We start from the raw sequence: 14,329 nt of genomic DNA, 5'->3' as shown, positions 1-14,329 counted from the left end.
TGGGCTTTGTTGGTTTTCAAATAGGTTATCAAGTTTAGAGTGTCGGATTATGAAACCAATGTATGGGTAAACTTTTTGATACAACATGATAGAGAATTGACAAATTTGCTCTACTTGCTACGACTTGACCTTGCTTGCGTCCGCATCTAGTGTCGGCAACGAATCTTCTCCTTCAAATGCGTCTGGGGGCACACGGCCTTGTCTACCTAAACGTCAATCACCTTTGCATATCTTGGCCCAACAAACACTCACAGCTCAGTGACCGCCCCCTTCAGTATATACAAAAACGGACTATTGCCTGCAGGAGGTGGACCTGTCTGATATGCGACTATGACAAGGTCGGTCATCAGACAGACACTAGAGTCAATGAAAAGATTCACCATTTGTCTTGCACCTCGAGCAGCTAAAAGGCTGTCGGATCTCGAGATCTGTCGTCCCCTTCCTACGCACCCAATACAGGTCAATGGAAACCCCATGGACAAGAGCAAACTCTTTCCAACGCATACCTTTTGAGCAAGCATCTTTGTGCTGGCTGAGCATTCAGCTTGAATTTCCTCGCTGGCTGTTTCACCGGATCAGATCCTGGTTGCGAACGGATGATATAAGAACCATCGGTCCTACCATACAGTCAGCCCACGGTTCAACCTTCCAGACACCATTCCTTGTACAAACTTTCGAAGGGGTAATCGATCTAGTTTTCCTTGAATGACAAGCACAAAGTCACCACATAGGCAATAATATGATCTCAGGACAGCTCTTGCTGACTGAGTTGGTCTTGCTTGTTCAGAGGAAGATACAACAGCGCGAGATACAACTTTTGGCATTATTTCATGTAGTTGTAGTATTACAGAAATAGATATAAAAAAATCAAAGCGATAGGCTATACCTCATTACGTAACACAGCCTCCACACTCGGAACCAAATACAAGGCAGAACATTGAATAGCCAATTTAAAGAGTTTTGATTTCTTCTTTGTAATTTTATATCAAAACATCAACTGTCCATTATAACCCAGAATCGTAAGATAAAAGCGAGAGCTACACCCAGCAAGCAAAGACTCATGGCTTCACTACTCTCACAACTGTTGCTCCAAGAGAATCTATCCTACGCACTCCCCAATCTCGGGCCATATCGACGGCTTTCCCATTCTACAACGACAAAGAAAGGATGTGAAGAGGCTATTGAGCCGTGCTCATCAACGTATATAAACAAGCCATAACCAAGCAACCGGTGAGTGCCCATCCATGGCATAATTCCACTATCTAATGAATGTTTACCTTGCTGTAATATATACATACAAACGACTAGACATTTGTATTGACTCCAATACAAACCCGCCTAATCCCATTACAAATCCAAGACGCGATATCCTAATCAAACTGTTTAAATCATTTCAATACATAAAAGGTATAGACTCGATTATATTAGCAACACCACCAAGCACGGTGCAACTGGAACAAGCCACTCCATTAGCTGTAAAATTTCATATGCAAAGTGTCACAAAACTTACCTGGCATTTTGCATAGTAGAAGGATCATACGAATAGCTTGCAAGTCCTCCAACTTCCGTGTCTAGGATGTCGGCGAGGAAACCAATCATCCAGACAGACATGCCAGAGACCCACGACACGACAAGGTAGCTGAACGCTTTATACCCACAGATAATGTTGAGATTATATGGCAGTTTCCAACCTTTCCAGATGTCCAACATCTAGTACCAAGACACACACACCCACCTCCAACACGATCCAACTTGTACGTACTTCACGTAGTCGGCGACTTGTTTTCAATCTGTCCCACCTGCACTTCTTCGCTAAAAGGCGCATCGGGGAGAAGGAACCACCAGACGGCGAGTACAGCTCGGAATCCAATTACAATCCCAATCGTTTCAATTGACCCCAAGATGCCCAAGAGCACACGAGAGATGAGAGCACCGAGGATGAGCGCAAAACAGCCAAAAGCACGGATGTCACGTGTGTGAACGTGCTTGAACGCAAAGAGGAAAGGATCGTTGAAGAGGTCAATCCACTGCAAAAGGTGAGCCGACCGATCAACCCAACGACACTCACAATACTCGTCAACGGAACGGTCGTACCAAGCGGCGTACCCAGTTTCTACCCAGTCAACCACTATCCACCGCGACGACGACTCACCGTACCAATGGCTCCCTGGAGCCCCATCGCTGCTGATAAAAAACCGAGTGCCGTCATGCCTACCGGCGTCTTCCACGACGGGTCCCCTCGCCCACTACACTCTGTCAATACCATCCTCCACATCTCAACGTGACCCACTTTGCCAACCCGTCCTCGCCCGACAGATGAGCCGCCAACGTAGCCGCCATCATGAGCAGCATCGTTCCCATCGTGCTACCCACGAGCCATGCCCGTCTCCTTCCTCCCACGCGGTTCCCAATCTGTCCCAACAACGTGCCCGAGATAAAACTCAGTAAACTCGTGAGCGCCTGCTGGTCCATCTTTTGAAAACTAAACGTTTTTTGGTGGTCTGGCGTGAATAGTCGTGCGATAGCCAAGCCCAGTTGGGCAGCATTTCCCGTCTGGAACCCGCACCACACAAAACAGGCCGCAAACGAAGGGGCGGCGGTGAGCCCGGTCAAGAAGGACATGTATACCGAAACGACGTGAACCGACCCAGGATCTATATCTGCCACCAGCTTCGACCACACCCGCCGATGGAAGGGTATCCGTCCCGTTAGAGTAGGCGATACGGATCGTAAGCTCATCGACGGTCCCGCCTCTGTGTCAAACAGCGGCCTTGAGATGGAATTATGGCGGTTGTACCCACCGTGGTGGTGGCCCAGCGAAAAAGTAATAGCCATACTACTACAAACGTAAATCTAAACTTGGGGAAGAACTCTTTCATCTCGTCTCCTTTTATACATCTTATTTTATCATTTTACGCTAGTGAATGCCAAGACGTGCTAGTGGCTCGATCTCCCCAAAAATAATTCAACATAAAAAGCGATGTCATCAGTATAATAATTCAACTTGGTGTGCAGAAGAAATTAATAAATAAAAAATCTCACTGAGAAATATTAAATGGCGCCAAGAAATGCCACGTTGTTGCCACGTGGAATATGGCAATTGCCGACGGCAGTTTATCGTTATCAGTTGTCTAACATGATCTTCCATTTCATTGACATTTGATTCCGTCTAGTAGTAATTGCAACAAAACATGCTGAGTTGGTTTTGGGTGACAACGTTTAGTGTGCATGGAAGTAAAAGAATCGAGGCATGAGGACGAGACGGTAAACATCAGTCTTGGACTTCTTGGCAAGAGAGGTCCACGATCAATGATGGACAAGTCACTGTTCTGGCCCATTCCGCCAACAACGCAGCGAAACGGTAGTAATGGCGAGTACATTCCGAATCGACATGTGCATTTTGAAGAGTTTCTAAACACCAAAAGAAGAAATATGAGTGATATCAACGTCAATGAGTACAGGAGTGAGCAATGATGTCTTGTTTTGCTTCACTTCCTACACCGTGCTCCCGTGCTCTTCCTACACATCGCCGTTTACAGTCCAGCAGCCTAGGCAGCTGGTGCATCACCACCGGCACCGGGACAAGCAGAAGCAATGTGGCCAGCCTGGCCACAATTGTAGCAAGTTCGGCCTTGCTCCTGGGGGCATTCTCTAGAGATGTGACCGTCCTGGCCACAGTTCTAGTGGTTGTCAGTGAATGGGATGGATAAGGGTGAGACTCACGTAGCATTTTCGGAAGCCGCCAAAACCACCGCCGAATCCACGGGAAGCACCCGAGGGGCACTCCTTGGAGATGTGACCGACACCACCACAAGTCTAACAAGAGGATGAGCTCGAAAAGGTAAAGGTGGATGCGCCGACACATACGTAGCAAGACTTGTTGCCGAAACCACCACCGAAACCACCGCCCATGCCGCCGGCACCACCAAAACCACCGGGGCGAGTGTCCCCAGATTCGGGACACATGCGGGCCTATACAGATTAATCGACGACGAGGGTCATGCAAGGAGACTCACAATGTGGCCGGGCTTGCCGCATCGGTAGCACTCGCCACCACCGGGGCCACCGCCGAAACCACTCTGGGCGCCAGCCTGAGGACAGACGCTAGAAAGGTGACCTTCCTGGCCACAAGTGTAGCAAGCCTTGTTCTTGGGTTGCGGGCATTCACGGCTCAAATGACCGGAAACTGTTGAATCCCATCAGTTGTCGAGGTTTTGATATAATGAATGGTATTTACGACCGCAGTTGTAACAGGTAGGAGCCTCAGCAGGGCAAGCAGAGGCAACGTGGCCAGCTATCCGTTTTCAAGGGTAAGCTAGTCATCTCTTGATCATGTACGAGGTTGGTGTGCGAGTGCGATGCGTCATGTCAAAAGTTGAAAGGCAAGCAGCACAAAACTTGCTGTGGCAATGGGAATGACAAAAGACATGGTAGTGGCATATAATGACTCTGGTTGGGAGAACCAAGAGCGTTGGGCTATGTACGAGGGAGAGTTGTAGTTACTGCTCGTCATCGTCGTCCGACTAGACTCGACACTCGCCACTCCCCCGCACACAACAGCTGACGCCACCGCGACACGGTCATACTCAACACTGCCCAGACAAGAGACCTGTCGATAGGCAAAAGCACAAAACACATGCGCTATACGAAACGCACACCAAGAAGAATCCACTACCCACGCTGACCACACTTGAAACAAGAATTTCCACGAGCACCAAACATCGTTTTTTCTTTTACTTTTTCAAAAGGATTGGAGATTGAGCGCTAGAACTAGACAATGCGTTATCAGCAAGAGAGCAGACAGAAAGCTCAACATTAATTTGATGGGTGGCAAAAAGACTTACCAAAAATATATTGGTAAAGAAAGAGAAAGATGAAATGAATGGCCAATTTTTAATAATCAAGCTCAGTTAAAAAAGGAAAAAGGAAATTTTGAAACTCGGAGATTTTCACAGGCCCGATGTGGCAGCTTGCCACGTGGGTTCAGTATGAAAAAATGGCCAGTTGCAACGTCTGAAATATGTATAGCTCGTTTGTACTTGTGCATGCTCAGATATGGGCAGCTGGCAATGGACAAAAGGGAAAACGCCGTTGCTATAGATCGAGATGCAGTTTACAAAAAGTATCTGAATGGAAATGAGCAAAAGCCACAGCATGACACAATGAGATACTTACCTATCACCAAAGTCCCCAAGCCCAGGGACAATGTAAGAGTGGCCGTCAAGGCCCTCATCAATCCAAGCAGTGATCTGCGATAGAATGAGACCTAGGACTCGCTAGTTTCTAAATACTCACCAAGGTAAGCTTGGGGAAACGCTTGCAGACATTGTTGATGCCCTCGGGCGAGGCAATCTGTCATGATATTAGCAAATGTCCCTCTCGTAGACTGTCTGTTACGTGCCAAGTTGAGGAAGAGAATCTTTTCTTCTTTCACACCGTGTTCCATGAGGACTTCGATGGCCTTGATACACGACCCACCTGTCGCTATGATAATGCGTTTAGTACTTGTTTGCGCTTATACCTTGATATGAGACGGATCACTTACCAAGCATAGGGTCGAGGAGAAGTACATAACGCTGAGCAATGTCATCGGGAAGTTTGACATACTTTTTGAGAATTTAGTTGTTGTTGTATCATGCTGTGGGAGTACAAGGATGGCCTTACAAATAGTTTGGGCTGAGCCGTCTCCTCGTCCTAGATCCATTGAGATGAGTATATATCAACCAAATTGAGAAGAGACGGATAAAAGAGAAATCAAGATACCCACCCTTTGTATAAGAATCTACAGAATAGGTACCTCAACGGTCAGCGAAATTACTGATCTCTTTGTAATCACGCATTAACAAACCTTGCCAATTCGTACTGTGAAACACATTTGTAATATCAGCCGTGATCCCTAATCGTTTCCAGATAGGTATGTATTCCGATTTGAAAACAAACTTACCTGAACGACAACAGTCCCGCAGGCCGGCTTCCATTGCCTATACAAATATCAGCTTCATCCTAGATTATCGAGATGTATATCTGACTTCTCCAGCTTATGAAAACATGTCAGTGCATTATTCATATACCAAATAAAGCCTCACCTCTCATGATGGAAACACCACAAATCCTGCCTTGGAAAGCTACGCCTCCAAATTCTTTACCTACAGGCGTAACAACTTTCTTTGGAATGACAGGAAGATGGTTCAGCCCTACGTCGAGCTTGTCAGTATATGTCATTCATGGTTCCCCTCGTGGAATACACCGAGTAAATACAAGACATGGCCCACCTTCTTCGACGAGTAGTCTAATGATCCTGTCTGAGGTGCTGTACCCACCATTAACACCCTTTGAGCCTGTAAAACGCTTAACCTACAAGACAAAATCACCCCTCGAATTCTGTAAGCTTTCACGACAAAATTTCTGTTTCGACAGCGGAACCTACCTCTGGGTCGTCTCATCTCGTATGATGGTGAGAAGAGACTGAAGCTGAGAGGTTGGAGGAAGGAGAAAAGCATTTCCAGGAAGTTCTGTCTTGTGAGTATTTCGCCCAGAGGCGGGAAGACAGGTGGTGATATTGGAATGAATAGATGACATGATGTAGATCTAGAGCTGTTGGATTCGTTAGCAACGAGACGAATGTGACAAGGATTCAAGACATACCCAAGAATACTGTAATATCTAGCAGAAAAGAGATACAAACCTTTTATCTGATCTTATCAAGAATTCATCATTACAATTCTTAAAACCGCAGGTTTCCAATTTGTCAATGAACCAATGATGGATAGGCACAGGGCGTTTCGAGGATAGGCATGCGGATAACTGGCACGCCTAATTTTATAACTCGCAAATTACTCCTAGAGAATATTTTATTATCCTTTTTATACCCTTTCTAATATACTATATATAAACGGGGTCAAATCTTTGACTGAATTAGATATTTCAAGTCACGTGACGTTTAATTTTTTTCACCTAAGATGTCATTTATTACTGTCAGTCGTTTCCGATGATTTTTAGAAATGTCAATCTTGATATAAGTGCATATACTGAGATTATGGATGATTGTGTAATATATACATCCACCATTTATTCTGAGATGGTTGTGGAAGCGTGGCGGCGATCTTCGCTTCTCTGTATAGCTAATGTTGTAGGTCTGACCACGTCCAATAATTATCTTCTAGCGTGGAACATAAGCGTTCCTTGCGTGTAGCATAATATATAATTGAATCATTTTGGATTTACTTTTCTTTGTGACCACTTTTAATACTTTTAACCAGCCCTAGGTTTGCTGTATATCAACGCTCATTGGTATACTCTATATCTATATAGTTATACCGATAATCACGCTCAAAGCAGTGAGGCACCCATGTGCTTTTACCTGGTTGTGTATCTCCCTTTTTTGATTCTTTTACTTTTGAAAAATGTTTTGTGATTGCAACTTGATGATTTATAATTGCTAATAGTAGCCTATATACTCTCACCAAGACTGAATACGAAGCGCTCATCGACATTATATATTCTCCTTCAAGAGTTTACATGATTCCACCAGGAAGACCGCTTGGTGAATTAGCTATAGCAGCTGACTACCCTGACTCAACAAACAGAAATGAAACTGATGTGCTGGAGAGAACTGCAAATGACGCCTCGAGATCTGATTTTGTCATGACAGTGAAAGACGAAGGCAAGAGGAAGGCTATTGATGTACCTGCTGCCAATGAAATTTTGAGTGAGAGGGAGCCAAAACCTCAGAAATATGGAAAAGGCTTGACAGAGGGCGATCATGGTGAGTGTCGATGGAGTAATGCCAGATTTGCCTAATTTTATCTCGGTAGAGATGCCTGATATACCAAAAAATAATCTTGCCTTGGTTATGCCAGCGTGAGTGAGACTGACAGTAATGGAATCCCGACTGACAGCCTTGGAACTCCAGCATAGGGATAGTTTTGTTTCTTGCGGCGTTGGATCAGACGGTTGGTCAACTTTGGTTGTCAATCATCGCTTGGAAGGTAAAGCTGACGAATACTGTGAACCAGATTGTGGCTACGGCTCTGCCTAAAATTGCCGAGGATCTAAATTCATCTCCATCAGAGTATTCATGGGTTGGCACGGTATGAGCTCTTCGTCCTCAATGAACCAAACCAATGCTTTTTGGCAGTCTTATATGTTGGCATCAACTCTTCAGACGCCAATCAACGGCCGTGTGTCTGACATTATTGGACGAAAGCCCATGCTTTATGCCGCCATACTGATATTTACGGTGTCTTCGGCTCTTTGTGGTTGCGCAAAGAGCTCGAGTTGGCTGATTATTGCAAGAGCTTTCCAAGGACTTGGTGGAGGGTCCATCATAGGCTTGACGTAAGTTTGGATGTATTCTCTGGACCATTGTGCTGACATACCGATCAGAACGATCGTCATTTGCAAGTACTAGTCAGACCGCAACCTTCATCCGTATGGCTAACATGCTATGTAGCGGATATTGTCCCTATGGAAAAACGTGGCGCCTATCAAGGCTATTTGGGCTTATCATGGGGTATCGCTGCCGTATTGGGCCCTGTACTTGGAGGCCTGTTGACTGAACGTGCCTCGTGGTATGTTATTCTTATCAGAATGTACCTTGTAAAATATAATGATGCGTCTCTCTTATAGGCGATGGTGTTTCTGTAAGTCAGGTAGATAGTGATGTGAATGGACTCTTATTTTATTACTCAACAGACATCAACCTACCATCGTGCGGCCCTGCTTTTGTGATGCTTCTTTTTACGCTCCGTCTCAATCCTACTCGAAAGCTTACATTCAGTGAACTTAAAACATCTTTTGATTTTATGGGACTGTAAGTCATGATTCTTCAAAGTTCATTCTTCGCTCAAATCAGGTATAGAGGACTCTTAATGATTTCCCTAGCCCTTTTGGTGGTTGGTTTTGCTAAAGCTGCCGATTACGGCTTCAAAGAGGTTACTTCATATGGCATCATTATAGCTGGAGTGGTGATTTTCCTCTTGGCTGTGATCAATTGTCTGTTGACCAAACGAAATGCTGTCATACCCGCCAGGATGTTTAAGAACAGGACAACATTATTTTTCCTCATCGGGTCAACGTTGCATGCTACTTCGTTCTTGTCGACCAGCTTTCTCTTACCGCAAATGTTTCAAGGGGTAAAGTTGGCTTCATCAAAAGCTGCTGCAGTTGATGATGATTAAATTGTAGCTTCGCGGAGATTCTCCTCTTAATTCTGGTGTTCACCTCTTGCCCTTTGCTTGTTGTGTTGCTTGGACAACTGTAGTAGGTAAGTAGCTGAATCATGTGTATTTTGCTATACATTACCGACACGAAAATATAGCCGGCATGATCACAAGCCGTTTCCGCATTGTTCGTCCAGTCATTTGGTCAGGATATGCTATTGCTGCGATTGGGTATGGTCTGTTCTACAGATATTACTCTTCCAGTGCGTCACTTGCCATACAGGAAGGTCTTTTGGTGGTTACTGCTGTCGGTATCGGTTTGAGTTTGCAAACGACACTATTGGTTCTTCAAGCTGCCATGCCACTCAAGGAGATGGCTGCTTCCACTAGTGCCTTTTTCTTAACGAGAACCATTGGTGGAAGTATAGGTGAGTCACCGTCAACAAGCCTTTTAATGGCCAAGTTTTAACAAGTTTCAAGGACTGGCCATCTTCACAGCAGTGTTGAATACCAATCTTCGATCACGGTTCAAAGATATCGCAGGGTTTGGGACTGCTTTCAGAGTACCCAAGTCGGCATCAGATTACGCATTGTTGCACCAGTTACCTGAGGGAACCATGAAAGACCAGGTGATGGTTGCTTTCGCAGATTCTTTCAAGCAATGTTGGATCATTGCTTGTGGATTCCTGTCGGGTTGTCTTGTGGTGAGTTGTTAACCACCTCTGAACTTGTCAAACTAATGATTTGGCACTCAGTTGACACTTTGGACTCGCTCATACAGTACAAGGCGCAGAGGAGGGGCAACAGTTTCTACGCAAACGGGCAGAAATAACGATGCGTTTGACCCGGAAACGCAGGGGGACTCGCCGTTCGCCCCAGTGGATGATTTGAGACGGAATAGTAGGGTAAGTGCTGTGGAGAAGGTGTGAGCTGGTGTTTGGATGTGTCAAAACCACGAAGGTGTAATCACAATTTACGTGTACAAGTCATGTCTACTAGCTCTACTTGTTCAACACTACAACTTGTCTAATTGCATTGGTGTCATTTTTATGGTTATTCCAAGGACTGTCACAAGTTTCAAGATGTTGCATGCAAACAACATATCTACGCAGATACCCATAAGCACACACAAGAACTAGCACTGGCAATTCAGTCCTTGACATGTTAGACCATTTCGTTATACCCTCAGATCAGCTAGTATAGATAGGATTCTCGCCCTTTCTGCCATTTGAAAGCAATACCACGGCGTATTTACCAGAGATCTTCCATCCAGGCTCCTCTTCATCGAGCTTCTCGCCAACGCCGGAAGGAATGCCAACCACAACATCAGATTTGACAGTACGAAGAGAGCAGACAGGAGGAGCACCAGGTTCAGATGCCAGAGGACCGATAGCCATAGGGAAGGGTGTGTCCATAGGGGCATGACAGTCGTAGGTAAGTTTTCGATGGTTGAGGTCACCCTTGAAGATAACAAGGTCTGATTCAGACAAGTATTGGAAGAGATCGGGGGCTTCAGAGTGGAGATCCCACTACAGCAATGCATGAGCTCATGTGGCTCCACGTTGTCTGAAACTTACAAAGGTGTAGCCAGTGCACCAGAATGGATGAGCTATGTAATGGTTAGTAGAAACCACAAGAGCTGGAGTTTAACTCACCCTCGTACTTCCATTTGCCCTCCTTTTCATACTGCTTCCATCTGTGGCCCAGGACCCTAAGGGAGTCCAGCTCGGCATCGGAAGCCTCTTCAAAGAGGTGACCGTAGACGCAAGAATTGAGAATCCTGTCGCCCGTCAGATCCAATTTGCGTTGAATGACACCTACCAGTCCCAGTCTTTCTTGGTAACATCAGAGACAAACCAAGGGATCTTCTTGCCGTGAAAGACGACCTGGTCGCAGATGCCGCTTTGGATGAGCCAGTCAGCATAAACCATGTCGCAGTACAGCTCGAAACCAGCGTTATCAAGCACAAAGTCGATTCGACTACCCTTGAGCTTGCCAACATAGTCGGCAAGCTCGTGCATATTGTTACCGAGGATATTCTTCTCCGTAGCAGCAAGATGGTCACCACCAGTAGACTGAAGTTTCTTGATGTCTTCTTCAGTCATATCAATCAGAAGAGAAAGATCTGTCGAATTACCCCACAAACACACTGAATAGAATGAGTATTTTTTAAAACAGCCGATGATATTTACCTTGGGTCAACTCAAGGAACACGAGTTTGGTCTTTTCAAGCCTAGCCTCTTTTGAGAGACTGTTGTCAAGCTTCTGAGGCTCCGAGAATCGCTGAGAGAGCTCAAAGACGGCCTGGTTGGAGCGAGAAAAGGTGTCACATTTCTGACGGAAGAAGACGTCTTGATCACACCTGTTAGCCCTTGCATCACGATGAGCCCTCAGACGACCCACCATACTCGACCCAGTATTTGCTGAGAGAGAAGCACTCTCTCAACCTCCGATACTTGTAGGCTTCCGCAAACAACCAAGGGGCGTTCATAAAGTCCTTGCCACGGAAAAACTTTGCAATTTCCTAAACGAGCGTCAACCACACGGTCATAATCCCACCTTACCTACCTTGTTCCACAAAGCAATATCACCCGCACCATCGTCCACGATTGGGCGGAGTTTACTGTTGTTCTGGAGATCACCCATCAAGTGCTCCATTCTGTGAATACAATTCACTAGATCAAGAATTCGATCCTCATCATACTCTTGGTTGATCGTCTTCCAAACATCATCAATAGCTTTACCCAAAATAGTCGGAAGCCGGACACCCATTGTGGCCTAAACACATCAGCAAACCACTATCCACCCCCGACGACATACATGGGCAAACGAGTACTCGTGATAACCACGGTCTGCGACACATCAACTCAGCCAGCAAAACCACACTTACATGCAGGCCAAGGAGGTTGATCTAAACACCACCGTCAGCTACGACTTCTCGACCCGACCCGACTCACTCGGATTAACACGTGAAGGCGTTCGGGGATATTGCTGTGTCCACGCCGTCAGACACCAGCCAGACAACGTCTCCTACTCACGTTGGCCGTCTGCTTCAGCTCGTGAGCCTTGGGCTTGGGTGGAAGATTGCCCAGATTCAACTGCAACCGTGTCAGCCTCTACCCGTCGTCCACCGTCCACCACCCACCATGGTCTTTTGAGGCGCCTTGGCGCTGGGATGGCCCTTGTTGGATGCCTCTGCGCTCATGCTGCGTATACGATATTGACTTGTAAAAGGCTGTTGCGTAGAAAGAAGATGAAAAGGAAAAAGAGAAAATGGCAAATTCGATTTGAACGGGAAAAAGACGTCAGCGGCATTTTCGGCAACACCGGCAATTTCCATCATCTCAGGCACGGAACCATCGATAACAGATTAGGAAATAAGTGCCTGAACTGTTATCGATAACGGGCATCCAGTGTCGGCTGAGATGGACGAGGTTGAGAGAGCTGGGAGATGGAAGCTCCTCCCAGTTCTCTGTGTACCCAGTTTGGAGCATATCCGGAGTGGTAACAAGCAAGCAGGACTCACCAAATAACCCTGCCTTTCCTCGAAAAACGAACCAACCGGCTTTTTAAACACACACCCAACGCATACAAAGGTGCATACACCCGATCATCCTTCCATTTCACAGTGTAGCCGATCAGAGTCAGTATGAAAGGGAGACAGACAAGGACAAGAGTGCGGCCAGCGAACCAGTCTATTCATTCCAGTAGACGTTACTTCCATTGTCCTGCGTCATGGTCACTGACGCTGAGAAGATGGGCATGGAAGGCGGATGAGGTCAAGCAGAAAAAGAGTCACCTTCTCCCGCTGTTCCAAACCACGGCTGCTCCTTTCAGCTTTCTCTCCTTGCAAGACCACCTCCATTGAGTCAGGTCTTCCCGTGTAACCCAACACCAGCGCTATACCAGACAACGACCCGTACTGAACGACGCTCCGTTGAGGACAACCGATGCTGTCGGGGTTGGAATAATGTCGAAAAGGACTATATTCCAACCAAGTCATTCAACAGAGGCTCCTGACTGCTAACACGTTGCCATCAAAACAGGCGGTAGGTCTGTCGTAGCTCTTGTCTCGAGGCTTCTTTTCATGAGTTGATCCATTCGCGCGGTTTGTCTTTATATATACCAGCATCATCAACCATACAGCGCTCACTGTAGTGGAAAGTGAGTTTTTGCTACGCACAATCAAGCATGTCCAACACTTATCCAGTACCTCCAAAAATCGCAAAACCTGCCAAGGTGCCAGGGGCATTCCGAGGTGTATTCACCGGTGCGGGCCATTCCAACATCTTTCTTTCGCCAGTACAGGAAGCACGTATTCTTGACTGGAGGGCAGGGGCGGCTACGCCGAGCAAGCCTCATTCAAAATCAGCGCCGCCCTCGGCGGGGCCGGGGACGAGCAAGATGAGTTCTAGCGAGTGCACTTGTGTCTCTGACGGGCGTAAAGGGAATGTGAGCCCGCCGAGCTCTAGCAGTTGTGTCGCCCATTCATACAAGAACAAATGTCGCAAGGGACCCAACTCGCACGTCAAGAGCTACTATTCCAAGCGGACGGGACCAGAGAGATCGCTGACGACCCAGGACTTGCCAATGTCGATAACGGTGAGGCCAAAGACGCCGCCAGCAGGTTTAAGACCTCCCAAGTTCAAGGCCAAATCTTGGACGTCGTCACCGACACAGAGTGGCTTCATTCCAGTTACCGCTCAGAGCCACGGTCTTCCTCAGTGGACAATGTCTCCCATCCAGGCAGAGGCGCAAGTTGAGCCGCCGCCGCCAATGCCCAGGATAGCGGGCGCTCGAGATCCAATTTCTCAAGCTTAGTGAGTCGCTGTCGGACTGTGTTGTACTGACAGCGAGTAGCTGGAGAAGAATGTTTCCGCCAACTGTCCCTGGTGTCCTTGTGAGTGTTGGACAATGTTAGATGGATTTCGCTGACTGTTGGCCAGCCGCCTCAGGCTTTTGGGATGCCAGCAGGCAGACTATGGGGAGCTTGATGATGAGCGGGAGAAATGTTGAGTTGGGTGTTGGGTGGGCCGTTTGTTTGGGTGGTTTGGAGTTTTTGCAAGTTGGCGTTTGAAACAGCCGTTTCGACTGTCTGTAGCGTATAGCTTGAAGGTAGAAATGAGAAAAGTAATTATAGGGTGCATGCAATAGATATAGGTGTGTGG

The 14,329-nt window shown here is 46.6% G+C and overlaps 7 protein-coding genes across 7 annotated transcripts; 2 read left to right on the top strand and 5 right to left on the bottom strand.

The window, feature by feature from the left end:
- Positions 1-117: 117 nt before the first annotated feature.
- Positions 118-824, bottom strand: L203_102067 (uncharacterized protein; the record flags this gene model as incomplete). The annotated part of the gene is made up of 5 exons (XM_066211496.1): positions 118-202; positions 253-328; positions 381-442; positions 507-617; positions 673-824. The coding sequence occupies 5 exons, from the start codon at positions 822-824 to the stop codon at positions 118-120; spliced, it is 486 nt and encodes a 161-aa protein (XP_066067593.1).
- Positions 825-1,393: 569 nt separating this feature from the next.
- L203_102066 (uncharacterized protein) lies at positions 1,394-2,739 on the bottom strand (the record flags this gene model as incomplete). Its single annotated transcript, XM_066211495.1, has 5 exons — positions 1,394-1,451; positions 1,511-1,710; positions 1,800-2,027; positions 2,153-2,246; positions 2,291-2,739. 5 exons carry the CDS (start codon positions 2,737-2,739, stop codon positions 1,394-1,396), a joined length of 1,029 nt encoding a protein of 342 aa, XP_066067592.1.
- Positions 2,740-3,548: 809 nt separating this feature from the next.
- L203_102065 (uncharacterized protein) lies at positions 3,549-4,722 on the bottom strand (the record flags this gene model as incomplete). Its single annotated transcript, XM_066211494.1, has 6 exons — positions 3,549-3,680; positions 3,724-3,816; positions 3,868-3,972; positions 4,017-4,186; positions 4,238-4,294; positions 4,680-4,722. 6 exons carry the CDS (start codon positions 4,720-4,722, stop codon positions 3,549-3,551), a joined length of 600 nt encoding a protein of 199 aa, XP_066067591.1.
- Positions 4,723-5,113: 391 nt separating this feature from the next.
- On the bottom strand, positions 5,114-6,579 carry L203_102064 (uracil phosphoribosyltransferase; the record flags this gene model as incomplete). Its single annotated transcript, XM_066211493.1, has 14 exons — positions 5,114-5,126; positions 5,176-5,249; positions 5,296-5,352; positions 5,402-5,484; positions 5,546-5,606; positions 5,665-5,694; positions 5,768-5,782; positions 5,849-5,862; positions 5,945-5,981; positions 6,030-6,037; positions 6,087-6,194; positions 6,273-6,310; positions 6,359-6,373; positions 6,428-6,579. 14 exons carry the CDS (start codon positions 6,577-6,579, stop codon positions 5,114-5,116), a joined length of 705 nt encoding a protein of 234 aa, XP_066067590.1.
- A 939-nt stretch (positions 6,580-7,518) lies between these two features.
- On the top strand, positions 7,519-10,090 carry L203_102063 (uncharacterized protein; the record flags this gene model as incomplete). The annotated part of the gene is made up of 14 exons (XM_066211492.1): positions 7,519-7,765; positions 7,815-7,860; positions 7,913-7,952; positions 8,016-8,090; positions 8,138-8,337; positions 8,386-8,399; positions 8,453-8,570; positions 8,629-8,642; positions 8,695-8,812; positions 8,861-9,134; positions 9,187-9,265; positions 9,320-9,589; positions 9,642-9,865; positions 9,917-10,090. 14 exons carry the CDS (start codon positions 7,519-7,521, stop codon positions 10,088-10,090), a joined length of 1,893 nt encoding a protein of 630 aa, XP_066067589.1.
- A 261-nt stretch (positions 10,091-10,351) lies between these two features.
- L203_102062 (uncharacterized protein) lies at positions 10,352-12,366 on the bottom strand (the record flags this gene model as incomplete). Its single annotated transcript, XM_066211491.1, has 13 exons — positions 10,352-10,690; positions 10,739-10,770; positions 10,817-10,941; positions 10,983-11,310; positions 11,354-11,512; positions 11,565-11,685; positions 11,730-11,820; positions 11,906-11,939; positions 11,982-11,996; positions 12,052-12,072; positions 12,119-12,152; positions 12,200-12,259; positions 12,307-12,366. The coding sequence occupies 13 exons, from the start codon at positions 12,364-12,366 to the stop codon at positions 10,352-10,354; spliced, it is 1,419 nt and encodes a 472-aa protein (XP_066067588.1).
- A 986-nt stretch (positions 12,367-13,352) lies between these two features.
- On the top strand, positions 13,353-13,982 carry L203_102061 (uncharacterized protein; the record flags this gene model as incomplete). Its single annotated transcript, XM_066211490.1, has 1 exon — positions 13,353-13,982. The coding sequence occupies one exon, from the start codon at positions 13,353-13,355 to the stop codon at positions 13,980-13,982; it is 630 nt and encodes a 209-aa protein (XP_066067587.1).
- Positions 13,983-14,329: the final 347 nt, after the last annotated feature.

Source organism: Cryptococcus depauperatus, chromosome 2 (genome assembly GCF_001720195.1).
Source record: "Cryptococcus depauperatus CBS 7841 chromosome 2, complete sequence".
NCBI lineage: Eukaryota > Fungi > Basidiomycota > Tremellomycetes > Tremellales > Cryptococcaceae > Cryptococcus > Cryptococcus depauperatus.
The sequence above is the reverse complement of the archived record's forward strand: the minus strand, read 5'-3'. Positions and strand labels throughout refer to the sequence as shown.